The 17,738-nt window shown below is 39.9% G+C and overlaps 1 protein-coding gene across 1 annotated transcript in view; it reads left to right on the plus strand.

Annotated features, from left to right (window-relative positions):
* EGFL6 (EGF-like-domain, multiple 6) overlaps nucleotides 1–17,191 on the plus strand; it is a 41,042-nt gene extending 23,851 nt beyond the window's left edge. Inside the window, exons 8-12 of the mRNA XM_009584357.1 lie at nucleotides 583–912; nucleotides 11,643–11,723; nucleotides 13,642–13,728; nucleotides 15,105–15,370; nucleotides 16,544–17,191. Of these exons, the coding sequence (XP_009582652.1) occupies nucleotides 583–912; nucleotides 11,643–11,723; nucleotides 13,642–13,728; nucleotides 15,105–15,370; nucleotides 16,544–16,639 (860 nt within the window). The 3' untranslated portion in view covers nucleotides 16,640–17,191. The remainder of the gene's footprint in view (nucleotides 1–582; nucleotides 913–11,642; nucleotides 11,724–13,641; nucleotides 13,729–15,104; nucleotides 15,371–16,543) is intronic.
* The last annotated feature ends 547 nt before the right edge of the window (nucleotides 17,192–17,738 follow it).

Below are 17,738 nucleotides of genomic sequence, written 5' to 3' on the forward strand. Positions count from 1 at the left end.
TTTTGGGGTTTACCCTTTAGACATAAATATCCCTTAGAGCTAAATGAAATGTGACGGAGCAGCTTGATGTATCTCCTCTCAAAATACATTCCATTTCAGTGGCTTTCAGCCTGTGGTGCAAGTAAAGTTAGGCCAGAGAAGTTCACAAAAGATGATAGTTAAGAAAAATGCTCATTGCTAGTAGGCTGACATTTGTTATGCAGGGAATCACACCTCCATGGACAATTTTTAGTAGTCCACAAATTGCAGAAGGATAATTTTTTTTTAACCCAAGCTCCAATGTAAAAATAATTAATGTAAGGGGCTCTATGGCCTGTGTTACACAGGAGCCCAAATGAGATTATGACAGAGGGTCGCTTTGGTCTTTTCACTGTAGCTCAAACAGAGGGTTGTCTGTACGACAGAGCTAAACACGTGTATGCGTACTCAGTTCTGTGCAGAGCTGAACTTATCTCTCATAGTAGAGAATTTGGCCATATGGGTCTCCGGACATTGTAAAGGACACCATGGTGCCAACAATAAATGTTGTCATTGCTGAATGATCCCTTAGATGAATATTTAATATTTTCTTCTTGGTTCTAGTTATCCCTGAGAAGTCAGTGAAGGAAATTGCAAGAATCCCTGGAACAGCTAAGGACACAATTAAGAAACTTCTTGCACATAAAAACAGTGTGAAAAAGCATGAAACAATCAAGAATGCGATCCCAGAAGCAGCCGCAACACCAGCTTCTAAGACCCACTTGCAGTTATTGGACTATGAAGGTGGTATCAATCTTGGTGGGAGCTACACTGAGGAAGAGAAAGAAACTGAAGCTACTGCAGAAGAGGAGGCAGAAGAGTCAGACGAAGAGGAGAAGGAAGATTTCGAGAATCAAATTGACCATGAGCGAAGCCTTAGAGGAGACGTCTTTTGTAAGTTTCTTCATTTTTTTGAGAATCTGGTTTCAATGTGAAAATATATATAAAGACTAACAAAATCAACACGAAACATTACAGCCATTTTATCAGAATTTACTTGTAAAGAATGAAAAGCAACCTAACATACCTACTGGTGAGACTAAAGGTACCGAATCTCCCTTTTTGGGGAATCTGTCTGCAGTCAGTGTGAGCAGAGGAGTGCACCGTCCTGACAGCCGCTCTGCAGGCTCTGCTTCCAGAGCAGCTTAGGCATAGCACATAGCTTCTCCCCATTTTCTTCACAGAAGCCCCAGCAAAACAAGATGGTGTGCTGCTTCATTACAAGTAAGACAATAATTAGCTTTGATTCGTGATAGGTATACTCATCATCTTAAGTAGTGTGCATTGTTCAGAGGAAAAACATAGACTCGGTGTGCTTGTGTTTCAAATAATATCGACGATATAATAGGCACCACTGTTGTTCATGTCATTCCCAACAGAAAAATAACGACCTGAATCACAGGGGGTTTTTTATCCCTTTTTTTTAAATGTGAGAGTTTATCTGAATGGACACTCTCAAATTTAAAGCATTTGATGGTATTTGAGCAGGAGTCTTGCTTAATTTCTGACATCAGTCATTTATCAGGAAGATTGCCATAGGTTTCCTCAGTCTGCTTTCAGGTGTTTCCTTCCAACTATTGTCTTGTATGCTATGCATTTTCTTGCTGTGTTTTAAAGTTTTCAAATGCATTTTAATTGGCTTTTAGTACATCTGGCTCAGTCAAACATTCTTCAAGGTAGTGGCAAAACCATGTAATATCAAAAATACACCCTGCTAATAGTTTATTCATGGTGCTTTCTCTTTTCCAAAGTATAGAAAAATAATAAATATTATCCCATAGTAATTAAAGTTATGCTCCATATTTCATAATGATCAAAATGAACACAAATGAAGTTTAAGTTAGCATTCAAATCGTTGCGATTTGATTTGAAAAGACACATAAGTATAATTTTTTAAAGGAAAGATCATTTTAAAGTCCTCTGGAAAAAATGGTCTGTAATATTGCTACTGTAAGAAAGCCAAGAAAAGATGTCATTATTCGCCTAAATACATTTGAGAATACAAGCTTCTTTGCCAAAGGCACTCTTCTCCTAAAATTGCCTTTTTTTGGTTTTCAGTGGTAATTGGCCTGTTTCAGTTCAGGCTAAGGATATAGACTAATATCGCTTCCCCAAATTACGCTAGCGAGCTGATAAACAGAGTGAAGTTAGGTCTTTGTTCATCAACCTCCACCCTTCCCGCAAATATTAACAGTGAGCGCTTATGGCATATTTCAAGTTTGCTGACAATACCAAACTGGGGAGAGCAACCCATAAGCTGAAGGGCAGCGCTGCTATTAAGAGGGACCTGGGCAGGCTGTGGAAATGGGCTAACAGGAACATTAAGTTCAACATAAGCAAATGCAAAGGGAGAGAAAAGCCTCATGCAACATTACAGACATGGGATGACTGCTTAGGAAGAAGCTTTGCAGAAAAAGGGAAGTGGTTCTTCCCCTCTGGCACTTGTGAGACCACGTCTGAGGTGCTATGTCCAGTTTCGGGCTCTCCATTACAAGACAGATGTGGACTTACGGGCATGAGTCTAGCAGTACTCCACCAAGGCCAGGGGCCTGGAGAACATGGTATATGAGGAGAGGCTGAGAGTAACTCTTTTTTTCAGCCTTGAGAGGAGAAGGCTAAGGGGAGATCTTATACCTGTCTTCAACTATCTAATGGAAGGTTATAGGGAAGGCACAGCCAGACTCTTCTTGAAAATATACAGCAATAGGACAAGAAGTAATGAATACAAGTTGGAACAAAAAAAAATTCTTATTAGATATAATTAAAAGAATATTTTACCATGAAGGTGGACAAAAATTGGTACAGGTGTGAAGAGAGGTTGTGAAACATCCATCCTTGGAGATATTCATAATATAACTGAGCTGGGCCTTGAGCAACCTCCTGATTGGGAGGTCAGACTAGGTGACCTACAGATGTCCCTTCCAACTTACATGATTCTATGATTCATTCTATAGTTCCAACCGGGCATTTCTAAGCAGTTTAGAAAATAGTGGTATCCAGTAGTAGACCTGCGTCCTGGAAGATGCTTAGATGCCTCTCTGGTAGTGTAAGCACATAAGCTCAAAATTCAGTCGTATTTCCGAAATATCAAAACAGCTGCCACCTACCCACATGCAAAAATACACTTCTGCACGTCAACTTTTAACCAGACCAAATGGTGAAAATACTCAGGACTGACATGCCACTTCAAGCCCTTCCTTGCACAAGAAGAAAAGCTCAGGGGGGGATTACCAAAGTGAGGGAATGATAGATAGATCTCTCTCTTTCATGGTGGGACCTTGGTATGTTGAGAGCCCTCTTCAGACCTTATGACTGTCAGAGATAAGAGGCGGTTGGCATACAGGCCAACACAAGGTACCCAGGTTGAAAAAAGAAAAAAAAACAAAAAAACCTCAACAGCCAGAGCAAAAGAAGTATGTTCATGTTTCCATCTGATAAATTGGGAAGCTCAGCTGGGATACAGGAGATCCCCCCTAATTCAAAATCTGTATTGCACAGACAGCAGGGACTTCAACCCACCTTACCTTCTCCAATGACTGTCGTAAGCTCCAGGCTATACTCAATCTCTCTGCTTTTCGTCAAAAGTTTCTGGCTAACGGTGCCATGCCTCCAGAGAGGATCCTGTGCTCAGGATGCCACTGTCCCGCCGGCCAGCCACACCAGATTCATTACCTAAGCCTCAGCCTATCTTTTTACTCAGCCTTTCACTCCTGACAAGCTTATGCCACTTCCTATCCATCTTCTAAGGATCCCTTCATAAATCACTTACCTAAAAAAGGTAGCAGGTGCAGGAGCTGAAGCCAAATTGGGGTTGAAGTTTTCACTGGATGGCAAGCTACCCTTTGGGTTCAGCCTTACCATGCTGGTACTGCCAAATGCATTTGAGAGTCTCAGACCAAAGGATTCGGTGACTTGCCTCTGTTGTCTCACAAGAAGCAATAAAACCCAGGTCTTCTGATGGCCAATCTCATATTTTTACGATTAGAGAATTCTGTTTCACACACATTTCCACTAAAATACTATCCTAAAGAAGGACATAACCCTTCCCAGTGATGCTAATTATCCAAAGTTGGCCATATTTTTGCAGGAAGTATGGAGAAAGTGAGCAGAAGACACTTGCAATATATATGGCGACTTTTGTTAAGGCTAGGTTCTCAGGTACTCAAGCTTCTTCATGAAGGTAAGTTGATGGGGAGCTTGCATGTGCCAAGAGAATGGTGTGAACTGACCAGCACTGGTAGTACCAGATACATTCGGCTAAATGTGGTTAGACTGGGAAGGACTCAAAAAGATTGACTAATTAACTGCAAAATGCTGGTGGAACCTGAAGGGATATTTAGCCTCGGCAAGAGTGTGCTTCCCCGTAGTTGTGATTTCTGTAGGGACAAAAGCTTTTCTTTCCAAACAGAATTGCAAGAATATTGCTGGTCTAGCACTTTCAGGGGCATAATACTAATAGGTTCTGTTAATGGTTATTATAAATAATAAATTAAATATTTATAAGTAATACTGTTATTAGTTATAGATACATTTATTCAAAATTCTGTGCCATAAAGGACTGTGGGCTTTCTGCTTCCTCAATTGTGAGGCAAGGCAGCCTGTTAGGAAAAAAAAAAAAAAAAATCCAAGGCAGTCCTCCTAACCCTTTCTGCCTTTCTGTGATGGATGGATGGATTGATGGATTGGGGGAGGTAGCTCAGACATCTCAACAGGTTTCTTCTGTAAGCTGCTTGGACAGGTCGGGAAGGATTGCCAGAAATAGTGCTCCCAGGATAGAGTCACCATCTTTTTTTGTTAAAAGGACATAGGGCTCTGCTCTTTGTGCCTGGTGTTACCAGGGGAACATGCTCTTCTCTACTGGGCTACGTGACTTGACGCAGTTGCAAAAGGTGGATCATGTCACCTTCCTGTTGAGTACTCGGTGCCACGCTATTTGGAAGAGATTCATTTCCCAGATTTCAGTTGGAGTGAGGGCACACAGGGAAGATCCTTTGTCCATAGGAAAAGCCAAGTCAAAATAATATACAGGAGATCTTTGTCATGATGTTTTGTGAGATTCTTTTTCAAGGACTTTCTCAACCAAACCAGTACATTTGAACACCATATACCTGGGCTAGGCAGAGACTACTTGTCTCTACAAAAATGCCACTACAACTGACAGCAGTGACAATTCATATTATTGCTTGAAAACATTAAAGCACTGTGGTTTTGCCTATACTGTCTTTGTTCCAGTCACATTTGGCTGGAATTTTTCATTATTAATATAAGGGATTTATATGCTGAACATACCAGAGAGATTTTGTCACGAGGGGATCCTGACAGAAGGCTGGTGTGCTTCTTTATACAGGGATACTAGTACGCCCAAGATGTAGTTTCATTAAGTATGTGAACTTGTATTATTTATGGCTTTCTTGTTTTATACCAACTGTGTATAAGACTTAAGGCATTGTTCCATTTGCATTTTTCTTTCAGGATGGGTTGCATATGCTAGCTGTGTTTCCTTTCCTTTTAAATTTTCGTATGCTATACTTGATCCTTGTTATTATAAAAATTCGGTCATGATCCAGGCACTTAATTGTTTGAACTTTTGGCTTTAAAAAAACTTTCATTTTTAATGATATTGAATGATCCTTTGGAGTGCATGATTAGCTCATATGTACAGCTCGTAAATTTACACATCGTTTTTTTTCCTCCTCTGCTGATGTCTGTTCAGCAGTGATTCCTTTACTACCACATTAAGTTCCTCCATATAATCCCCTCAAGTATTCACATAGCATCTGCCTTTTGTATTATTAATATTGGTATTGTTTGTCTTCCAGGAAGAGTAGTTAATGAGGAAAAATGGATAGGTCACAATTTTCAGAGATCCTAATTATTATTTTTAAACGTATGTAATATTTTATTATAGTAGTTTTACTACATAATAAATATATAGGGAGCCACAGAAAAATACTTTAGGGAAAAAAGGAATTATTATATGGAGATTGAAATTATTAAAATAGGCCAACTATCAAAATACAGGACATTCGTGAAAATTACTACTCACAGGTTTTTTTTAAAAACACAACAGTTCAAGATAACAAAGTGAAGCCACCAACATTTAAGAAATGTCAAAATTAAGGTCACCTGTGAAAACTTAAATTTTTCTTCTTATATTTTTATACCTTATCTATACCAGTCTGTAATGACTTTAAATGACTATTTTCCATGTGAGCCTTACCTTGTTCATTGTGAAGGAAGGACCTGTCCTGCTGTGAAAGGTGCAGCTTAATAAATAGGACTCTATCCTATTGATTACAAAAATTGCAGGTGTATAGGAAATGACAGTAAACCAAAGTATTGGAAAGCTCCTTACTGTGTGAGAAATGTCCTTTCTGTACATGGAAGAAGACACAGAGAGGTGGACCAAGGTGCTGGGTTGCATAAGCAATGACTGTACTCAAGCTAGAGGTGAACTTATAGTGCACAACCTTAATTTTGTAATTTTCTAACATTTCAGTGCTTTTCGTGTACCATTCATAATCCAGAATGGTATTGCCAACTGCAACTAAATTCCATATTGTGTACTTTATCAATTTATGAAACTCACACCGTGCTTAAAACACTCCCGTAGTATCATGTAGCCAGCTATGTTAATTACAGAGCCCCTTCCTTTGATAGCACCAAGAATGATAAAGAGGTTTTGCTTTCTGGTTTATTTGGCAATACTAAATGTGGACTGTTTCCCTTATGGGTTCTAGGCTCTTAATTCTGAACCAGAGCACTCTCTCAGTTAATCAGGATGTTTGCTCTTAATCTTATTCTTTTCTGATAATTAGACTGCTGTGTAAGTGAATAATGCTCAGACCACAGCTCAGTCCACAGCCACAGATAAAAGGCTCAAAAGATGTCACACGTTTGGCAAATGCAATTCTTTCAGAGGAGGATGTGGTAGCAGAGGTGTGGCATATTCCTTTCAGTCCGGCATAGTGATATACTGTATATACAGGAAGCTAGTCATCATTTTACGACCTCTTATATTCTGCTTGATTTTTTTACAGTGCCCACTCTGGTTTTCTGGGGTTTATTTATGATCTTTGAACATCAGAGAGCAGTTTCAGAAAGACAGCGAGTACCGGTTTTGTGAGAGTTCCCACATGCTGCGGTTTCAGGCACTTTAGAATTCTACATGTTAGAATTACCAACAGTGAGTTACTTTTCCCAAATTTTGTGTGTTATTTTTACATCTAGACTAACTAGATTACCTAGGCAAAACCAGGCATAGGCATTTTCCAGGAGACAGGAAAATCAAACAGCCATAACAAGAAATGAAAAATACACCACATGCCCACAACTAGCACACTTAAATACATGGGTGCTTATATTCTGCTATATATCTGTTCTTCCAGTATAGCTGCCTCAGCAACAGCTCAATGTGATGCCACAGATGATTTATAAGAAATACAGTCCCACTAACAGGAAAAAAAAAAGGAATTAAAGCTTTAAGGATACCACATGCATTACTGCAGACAAACAGAAAATTACTTCCAAACTATAAACCAAGCCATATTTTTTCAGACAAAAATGTCATTTCCAAATGCACTATACGTAATTTTATATACAGCAGTTGGCAAAGCAGAGAGGTGAAACCAAGTGCACATAAAGGAAAATCTATCAGTGTTTTCAGTAAGGTCCTTTAGCACCAGAGTCACTTACCAGTCACTTACCAGTGCTTTTGTACTGTTTCTGAAGGGTGCCCATAAAACAGTGCTCCACAGACCTATTCCACTGAGCTTCTGCGTGTTGGGTTTGGAGTTTCGGGGGTTTTTTTTCTTTTTTTTTTTTTTTTTATTTTGAACCTTTTAATATTGCAGCTTAGTCCAAGCAGTGCTTTTCCAGATGTGCTCCTGCAGCTTCCTATTGCTTTTGTGATCTCATTGCCCCTTATTTGACTTACAGACTGTCTTGACGGTCTGTCTACATGGTACTTTTCGGTCAGACCTGAGCTTACTTTAGTTGTGCTCCAAGCAAGCCGGGTGCAAGCCAGCTCCAACCCAGAAGTCGTGTAGTCAGAGTTGGCGCAACTGGCAGACCAGTCCTAACAAACCTGCCTGACAGGCAGAGTGAACTGGTGTCTGCCTGTACTCCTAGGAGGACATTGCTGTGCACTGTATGAAAGGATATGCTTGAACCTAACTAGGTCTTTTGCTATATCTTTTAGTGGCAGTCTGTTATCTTTCTTTACTTAGCTATCTAAAGGTCCTCTGGACAGCGGGATGGCTAGGAGGTGGCTCTCAAACCTTATCTATTTCATTAGGCACGGTACTCCCTGTCAGCCTGGTGTTTTTAAAGTGGAGTTCTATTTTCATGTATAAACTTGTTTCTAAATCCCCTTCATGGCACTCTATTTATACTCACATTTATACTAGAACAATGTCTCAATGCTTGTTTTCAGCACTACTTTCTCATTTTCTGAGGTTATTGCTAAGAAGCATTTCCATGATGGCAGACATCCTCAGTAGTTTCAGCGTCGTTTTATGTGAGTCCTATTATTTTTTAGGGAAATACTTGCAGCAAGATAGAGCTGGCTGGGGCTCTTCTATTTGCAGAAAGTCTTTTTCCTTGCTGCAGTTCCTGATATATAATAAAATTGACAAACTGCATCTAACATGACTCAAAGAGATTCCCCCTCCTCAGCACAGGGGCAATACTCAAATAATGTCGCAGATAGCAACACTGAATTTCTTGCAGATGCAAGAACCTGTGTCAGCAACAGGGTGGCTGTTCTCAGGACCAGAATGTCACCAATTTACTTATGCTCAGCTCATCACAGACATTCATAGACACAACTCCTATGGAAATTGGTGGTAGTTAGTTACATAGGTACCTCTGAAGACCCGGGCATTAGTTCTCTCTGCCACTAATTCCTGTTCATAAGATCAACCCATCTTACCTCATAAGAGTATCATGATGACATCAACGGTTAAGAATGTGTGGCACCATGATACGAAGCGTTTTATATGTAGAGATTATATAGTAGCTAGTGCTGCAGATAAATTGATGGGTGGGCACCAGCAGTACAGAAAGAAGGATAGACTCTGCTGTGCCTAAAGCATGTGAGCTTTTGGTCGTGAGAGTATGTTCTTAGAGAACATGAGACGAGGCCTGCCTTTCTGCAAGCACCACTTGACAGCAGATGAGGTGAAAAGAGCAATCCTGACTCCTGCCTAGAACTTAGGAGGGAGTAAACTTTGGATCCTGGCTATGTCCAGTGATGTTCTGATGTAAAATGTAGGCACATTCCAAGAAGTAAGGTTTCTTGGAAACCTTTCTGTAAGCTGAAGCTTACAGTTTCTCATAATACGCACGTGATATCTTCCAGTAAGTGGAGAACCTGAGTATAATGCCTGACACTGGAAACAAAAATAGATCTGGATACAAAATTTGGCTCTATTTATGTGCATGACAGTTCTTCACTTGAAGCATCTGCAGCACACAGCTACACCTGCATGTATATCCCTCAAGTGAATTCAAATGTAATAACCCAATAAATAAATCATTCTGGCAGCTGTTGTCTTCTGTTAAATCACTCCACTCTTCCAGAACTGATCATATTTTAATAGCCTTCTTCATTTTGGCAAGAGTTTTCACAGCCTGAGCCTTTTTCACTAAGTACGAGGCCAAGTTTATGGCATGACAGTAAACTTAACACCTAATCTCTATGTGCCTGTTTCTAAATGTGTATATGTAGACATATATTAATTTGGAGAAAGATACATTAATCCTTGCCTTAAGTAAGAATATTATCCAGGTGATTTAAGCAATGGTCTGGGTGAGGGGAAGGCTGCAAGGGCAACAAGAGAGGACACGCTCCTGGCAATTCATCAGAAAGCTCGTAAGATTGCATGAGTCTCCTTTCTCTGCTCAATTCAGCACCTCTGGAAGTGCCTCCAGGGCCTCTTTGTTAGTGTGTGTTTTCTCTGGTGTACACACAGAGCAATTTTTGACAGTTTTGAAGGAGAAGAAAGGTTAAGTAGATGGCATGGTCTTTATGGTGCTAGGAGGCTCTGGATTGCAGTGGGTTGTAAGTATATTCTTAAAATTGAGAATGTGTTTACGACTGTGAATATGTTGGAGTATTTTGATGGAAAGCTCTAGTTCAGTGGAACTCACGGGAACAAACTCCCCTCCGAACAAATGTGCATGCATGTGAAAGTAATGACTTTTAAAATATTTGGCATTTGCGACTTTCTAATAGCGTGTATGATACAATGCTGAGTAGGGAGAAGTAATTTTCATTTCCATAGCTCCTATCATCTGGCACTGCTGAGGAAGTCTGAGCTTTTCTTAGCGCTGCTGCCCACATGGTGTGGCTGAAAAGCGAACTTCAGTCTGTCAGGCTTTCCACTAACACCTTCTGTAAGCAGTAATCCAAAGGATCCTCCCTCACTCCTCCTCTAAAATGGCACATTTAAGCTCTTCCTGTTTTCATAGGTGTGTATGTATATATCATAGGTATCATCTGCATATGTGTTTGCAATGGATAGAATCCTCTGCCAGTGAAAGCAGATCTTCCCCTTAACTCATGTGTGATTAGTTACTTACACAGGCTCTGCACAAAGAAGTTGAGACTCTCATTTTTTTTTTAGTGAGTGCACTTCTCTATTAATCACGTAAAATAGTACAAAAGAAGCTTAAAATACTTAGAGTATTTTAGAGTATTACTCAGAGTAAATTAGAGTTTGCAAGCTTCTATATCTTTGTAGTTCATCAGACAGGAGAGGTTTTGCCTTGGTCTCTGAGGCTGCTGCTGAAAAATAGTACTTCTTGAGTAACTACCTCCTTTAGAGCAGCATCTTAGAGAATGCACCTAACATTCATTGACTGTGCTGCTGTACCGACTCTTCCAGTTTGGCACAAGACATGTCAACCAATTTTTACAAAAGAACTTGTTTGGGGCTTTCTACCAGGACTGGTTATCAGAACATCAGGCTGTGCTTGCCAGCTGTTGCGGGGAGGGTGAGGAAGAGGTAGGGCAGTCGCTGCACCCTTCTTTCCCAACAGACAGCAGAGCTGATCAGGTTTGCAGGAGAACATGTACCACAGCAGAGAGTACGGCTTCAGAAAAATAATTTCCTGGGGCTTCTGTTACAGCAGTACCAGCTATCACTTACCTGAATACAGAGCTGAGGGCCTTTGATCCCCCAGCGTTTATGGCTTTTACAAAGTCTCTGACATTACCCATTTTTTGAGGCTGCTGTTGGCAAAGTGGTGCCAAGCAGTTGAGTCTTTGTCTTCACTGTTTGGTAGAGTTCCGGTACTTCGATCATTAGCTGAAGTTTTGTAGCAAGAAAGCAGATCACCATGCCAAAGAAAGATCATGTTCAATGTTTTATGACCTTGTGAATATTGTAACTCCATTGCCCGCAGCTTAGAAGGCACGGTGCTGTGTAAATCAGCAATTTAAACAAAGTTTTAAAATTCAGAGTTAGTATCTAACTGGGGTTAGGAATGTGAGTTTGGTGGTGGAGTGGAAAACACATACACAGAGTTACTTAAATAAATGATGGCAACTGGTATAAAGGAATAAAATTCCATTTTCTGTTCCCATGAGGACTCAGCACTTGACAAGTTGTTTCCCCTAGTTCCCAAGATGAAAGAAGCAGCTGCTTTCGGCCCTCTCCTGGCACAGAGGAAAGTTCCAGTGTCAAGACCAGAGCAAGAAGGTAGATAATTTTTTTTCCTGTGTATTGTATGTTTTCATGACAACCTATATTAGCCAAGCCAGAACCAGTTTAAAAGCCTTTAACATAAACCAAAGGTTTGGTGAGCACATTAGAGACTGTATCTGGCCAAACCATTCTGCTAGTTCCAATGTGAGAAGCTCTTTTTTTGTCCTTTTCAAAACATACTTTAACTGTTTATGAGCCATGTATAGAAAGTTCCCCCACATTGAAACTTGACTTGCAATTGAATTTCACTTGATTTATTTCATAGTCATGAAAAAATAAGGTAATTTCTATCGTCTATAAAATTAAACCATGTTAGAAGAGTGTTGCATAGCACGCAACAATGTCCTTCAGCCATATTCTCTTGGTTTTTCTCTGGTCCTCTGTCAGAAGTCAATAGGAATTTCCCCTGAACAAGACTGAATAAATATTTACCCTGAATCTTAAATAGCATGGCTATGAATTTATGATAGTTCCCAATTCATCAGTAAGTCCTGTGGATATCAGAGTAAGATGATACTACCTATTCTTTCTCATATTAAAAAATTGTTGTAAAATCAGGAGATTTTACAGTCAGGAGAGCATACAAGGTCCAAGACCTGTCAATTTATTTACACAACTTAAGCTTCTGCCATGCCTTATGAAACTGCTTCACGGACTTTCAAACAGAAAACTTCACTGCCTGTTGGGAACTGTAACAGACTGCAGTGTAGCTCTGGTCAAAGCAGAGCATAAAGGCAGATCAAAGGGCACTCTCCCCCGCTTTCCCGGTGGGAAACAGTTTTCCTGTGACGGACAGAATCATGAAGCTGACTATAAGGACCTGCTTATGAAAGCCACGGAAAAAAGCAGAATCCAAAAGGGGGGACTGAGAGATCGTATTGAGCTGATGCATTTACAGGGCAGCAGCATCCTCCTGGGGAGTTCCCAGCAAAGTGGGCAGGGGCTGACATGCTGGGATTGGCTGTAGCTGAGATTATTTTTAGGACAAGGTGGGTTTCACCCAAAAACAATCCACAAATGCTTCCAAATCTTACAGAAAACAAAACAAAACAAAACGGACACGTGTGACATTAAGGGTAAGATAATGGAGTTTTTCCAATTCAGAAAGCAGTAGTCTCAGAAACAATGGATTTTTACAGTAAAGCTCTCTAAATCCCAAGTACTGGACTTCCTAGTCTTATGATAAAATACATGAAAAGAACAAGAAGGATGCTTCTTTCTGAGGAAATTCAGGTGGCTGACGTATTACTCTTAATCTGATCTGTCATACTTGCATTGCACAGTGTTTCTTTCTTTGTGTATGTAATGCTTTTCATCTGCACAGTCACGAAGGCTCTGGGTGACGCCCTTTTTCAGTGTGCTCTAAAGGCCAGCTGATTTGGGCTATTCCCAGCTCCATGTAGTATGAGTATCAAGTGCTGACGTAAAGGATTCCTCTCATGGGAGGCCAGCTTCTCTCTTTCAATGGATAGAACTGGAGTTTGAACATCTCAGCTGATTGCAACTAGAGCAGTGTAACAAATGGAGAGAGGAAAGTTCTAAAGTTCGCAGATCCCAAACCATTTATGATGCTAGAGTTCAAAACTAACACCTCCAACTATACCTGGAGATCAGCAGGCACTCAGTATACAGAAGTCACAGCATATAAGCTCCTGTGCAGATGGGAGATTGGCAGTAAAAAGCCACAACAGATTTTCCTGTGAGTTAAAGAAAGAATTACTACATAAATTCTAATGATTTGCTTTTTTGCAATTTAATCTAGGTCAACAGTATCTGAACTCAGATTGTAGATGATTTTAGAATGACCTATACATTCATAACTGAGTGAATAAAGAGCTAATTATTTTTATCAGTACTTATGATATAGTGCTCCTCTTATCTCTGAGTCTCCAGTGCCAATTTTTTTTTTCAGTTGATTGCAGCTTCAGTCGAGGGGTCTGCGACTGGAAACAAGATGCTGATGATGACTTTGACTGGAATCCTGCTGATCGAGATAGAGGTATTTAAATATCTGTCCTATAGCTGTGTTTTGATTTGATGGCTTACCCTCTCCAAAAAAAGAGGGACAGAGGGGAAAACAGAATCAAGAATTACCTTTCCTATCAGTGGGTTATCTTTATAAAAGAAAAAAAGAGGCAGAGAATGCTGGGAGTGGAAATTGTTCTTGGAAATATCCAGTGGCAACTGGTAATCAGCAACGTATTTCAACACAAACAAATCAAAAGATGAGAAAAATGATTAGAATATAACTGTTCAGGATTGCAAGGTACAAGGCAATGGAAACCTTATTAGTTACGTGTTGTGTCTCTCCAAGACTGGTAGGGCATTTAACCACACAACTGCCATTTAGACGGATGTGGCAATGTAGTCACTCACATGGCTTAGACAGCACTGTGATAACCGTTCAAAAATCCCAAACTCTGCAAGACAAACTAGTGATGGCGTTCCTCAGAATGAGCCAAGGGCAGGGGGCTATTCGAGGACAACCGATACCTGACCTGGTACCAGCTGCAGGCCTGCTAAAACCTGAGAAAGAACTCCACGAATGCAATGTGTGACTGCTGTGCTGGTGTATAAATAAAAAGGTGTGGCTGAAGAAACTTGTTTGAAAGGATGTCTCTTCCCCTGTGACACAGGAAATGTTGCAGAAGTTGCTGCAGTAGGGACCGGTGCATCCTGCAGGTCCTGCAGGCCACGTGCTCCAGTTCCCACACATTCTCTCCCTCTTCCCTCCAGTCTTTCATGCCAGTCTTTCTTCACTATTCCTTCCTCTCCTGTTCCATATATTTCCTTTTCCCCAAGTCCCTTCTCTGCGATGTCACTTCCAGGAAGACCGTACCCTGACCTTACCCCATCTCCCTGAACTTACTTCTGCTGATCAGGACTTTATTTATGGACCCAGATGTTTTATCCCTTTATCACACTGTGTGTCTCTGTCATTTCATTGCTCCTCCAGGATTTGGGGAATAAGCTATCAGTTCCTTTATGAGTTTGTCATCACCGCAGAGGACAGCGGGGACCCTATTGAGGTACCTCAACCACTGGAAAAGGAATGACCACAGAGGCACAGCAGCATGTTTCAGGCTGTTGCATTTGAAAAACTGAGATGGTTTTGCGTTTGAAAGATAGTGCAAGGAAGAATGACTGCAATTGCCAGTGAAATATGAACTCATCTCCTCTGTAAACTGATCTGACTTCCGACAGCGCAAGCTTATTCCTTGCAAAGTACACTCCCTGCTGCTTTTCTCCAGTCTGATTTTAAATTATTCAAGTAACCCAGCTTCCACGTATTTTCTTAGCGAATAGGTATTCAATTTGTTAATAAATAACACAAGTCCATTAAAGATGCGTTTTCCTTCTGTTTTTTGTTACAAGGCGATGGGTACTACATGGCAGTTCCAGCTTTTGTGGGGCACAAGAAGGATATGGGGCGTCTAAAACTTCACCTCACTGACCTCAAACCAAAGAGCAGCTACTGCTTGATTTTCAGTTACCGAATTGCTGGCGAGAGAGTGGGGAAACTTCGAGTGTTCCTGGCAAACAAAAAACCTGCTCCTGTCTGGGAGCAGAACAAAGGAAAAGATGAAAGGTGGAGAACTGGAAAAATAGAGATATTTCAGGGGGCTGAAACAACCAACAGTGTAAGTATAACCCAATTTATAAGCCAAATACCATAATCAACGGCTTAATTTCCTAATCCTCAAGTGTTCCACTAACTGTTTTATAGGCATTACTTACTGGCAATTGAAAGGCTTATCTGAAATGGGAAACAGGAGCACAGATTTTAAGAGGCAGAAAAGTAATTTCAGAACTGAATTGCCCCAGTTGGTTAGAACATTGATGCCAGTAATCCTGTCATTTTGTAAAAACTGCATCAGATCATAAATTAACACAAACAATTAAAATCTCAGTTTAATATCTCATGCAACAGAAGCATACATATATTCCTGGAAAAATGAAAATTATCCTTGTTTCATAGAAGAGGATTCTCTCAAACCACACTAAACCAGATAATTAGTGCAAAAGGAGGCATCATGTATAATCAAGGGCGAGCAATCACCCTAGGAGCAGGACATACTAGTCAACAGGGAACACTGTGCACAGAAAACTGCCTCAATCAGGGCTTCATCAAGTTTCTCCTTGAAATGCTCGGGCCTGGTTTTCATTTATGTGACTGAACATTTTCAGTGCTGTGTAAAGGCTTCTACTATATAATTGAATACCGTGAGTATAAATGAAATGCAAGCTCTTTTCAAGGTTCTTTGCACTGCTGGAATGATGTAGAAAAGCCCTTACATAAATGAGAATCAGACTATAAAATAAAAACCCACATAGCCTATTCATAAAAATGAACCTACTCTCTCTATATAGTATACATGCTATACTATATATACATACTATATAGAGAGAGTAAATATATATGTAGTATATACACCCAAAAACTAAGGATCCAAATAGATCAAAAATGAACAGTTGTAATGTCTTCAAGAAAAGGAGTGCACTAATATCACATACTGTGATAAAACTACATTATTACAACAGGATTTCACTCAATTTGCATTTTCTTTATACAATGAAAATAAGTAATCTTATTAAAGGAATCAATTTGGTATTGTAAATCTGTGCAGAGGATTATTAGTCTAGTTCAAATAATACACAGAAACTCTAAAAACTGCAAGGGTTTAAGTCATTAAGTCCTGTATTGTGATAAAACATTCCTCAGATATAGCATAATAATTAATTAACATTCAGAGTTGCTAAATGGTTGGATAAACTACATTTTCACTGTTAATACATCTCTTTTCTTGTGACAGGTCACTTTTGAATCAGAACGTGGGAAGGGCAAAACTGGAGAAATTGGAGTGGACAATGTTCTACTAATTTCTGGTCTATGCCCAGAAGAAACCTGATAATGGATATTTGAGTATGCTGGATTTAATCCTATTTTTAATATTTGCCTTAGTAGTAGTGTATTTTTGAATCATTTTCTTTATAAAAAAACCAAAACCATAAAAACTGCCTTGTACTTAACGCAGCAATGAAAACAGAAAAACTGACTTGTGCAAGATGCAGAGTACACTTTTTAATGAGTTATTCTAATAGGTACTTTGAGAGTAGCACTACTGTATTTTATAATTCGAGGTCAGGGTTTCTAAAGTATTATTTGTCTAGCTTTTTTACAAATTCTACACGCTTTTATTCCTTAAAGTTCTTTTCAAGGCTATTCTTAAGCCTTCTATTTCATTTCTTCTACTCCACAAGAACACAAAGCAGTATGTAAGAGGATGTTACTACTTCTGGTGACATAATTTTAACTTCTTACTTAGTGTGTAGATATTCAATCTATTCAACAAGTAAGAGGAAAGAGAGGAGCTTTATTTCCTTCTTGATGGAGCTACGCAAGTTGCAAGTGGAGTCATGTCTCTGAGGAATATGTTCATTACTAATAAAGTATGTAAAATACCTCGTTTGTCATCAGTGTCTGAGTCACACAAATCACTGTTTAGAAATTATCCCTTTATAGTTTTATAAGCATTTAATGTTCATCATTAACAAATGATGTTACCAACTGATACTGAAAAAAAGAACAAAAAGAATGACCCACTATTAACACTTAAGAAACTTCACATTATGTGCTGACCTTCAGGAACAAATTGGTGCCTGCTGGATTGCAGGCCTACTTTACCCTACAGAGGTGTGAAAGAACGGCTTTCATTTTCCAGCAGACAGTGGTCACACAATAAGGCTCCTTCTTACACAACGGAAGAAAAATGGTTGTTGCGAGTCCTTTCATATCCCTTCAAACTTCAGCAAAAGGGATGGAGACTATCCGCCAGCCCCAGGAGCAGGGAGGTGAGCAGAACCTTCTCCCACAAACTTGGAGCTGCCACCCTGCCGCCCCCCGCCACGCTCGCCCATGCACACACACACGTACATGTACACGCACATACACATACACATACATACACGTACACGTTTGAGGAGGGTCTAGAATCCAGGTTCCACCTT

The sequence above is a fragment of the Fulmarus glacialis genome, unplaced genomic scaffold, assembly GCF_000690835.1.
Source record: "Fulmarus glacialis isolate BGI_N327 unplaced genomic scaffold, ASM69083v1 scaffold37238, whole genome shotgun sequence".
Lineage (NCBI taxonomy): Eukaryota > Metazoa > Chordata > Aves > Procellariiformes > Procellariidae > Fulmarus > Fulmarus glacialis.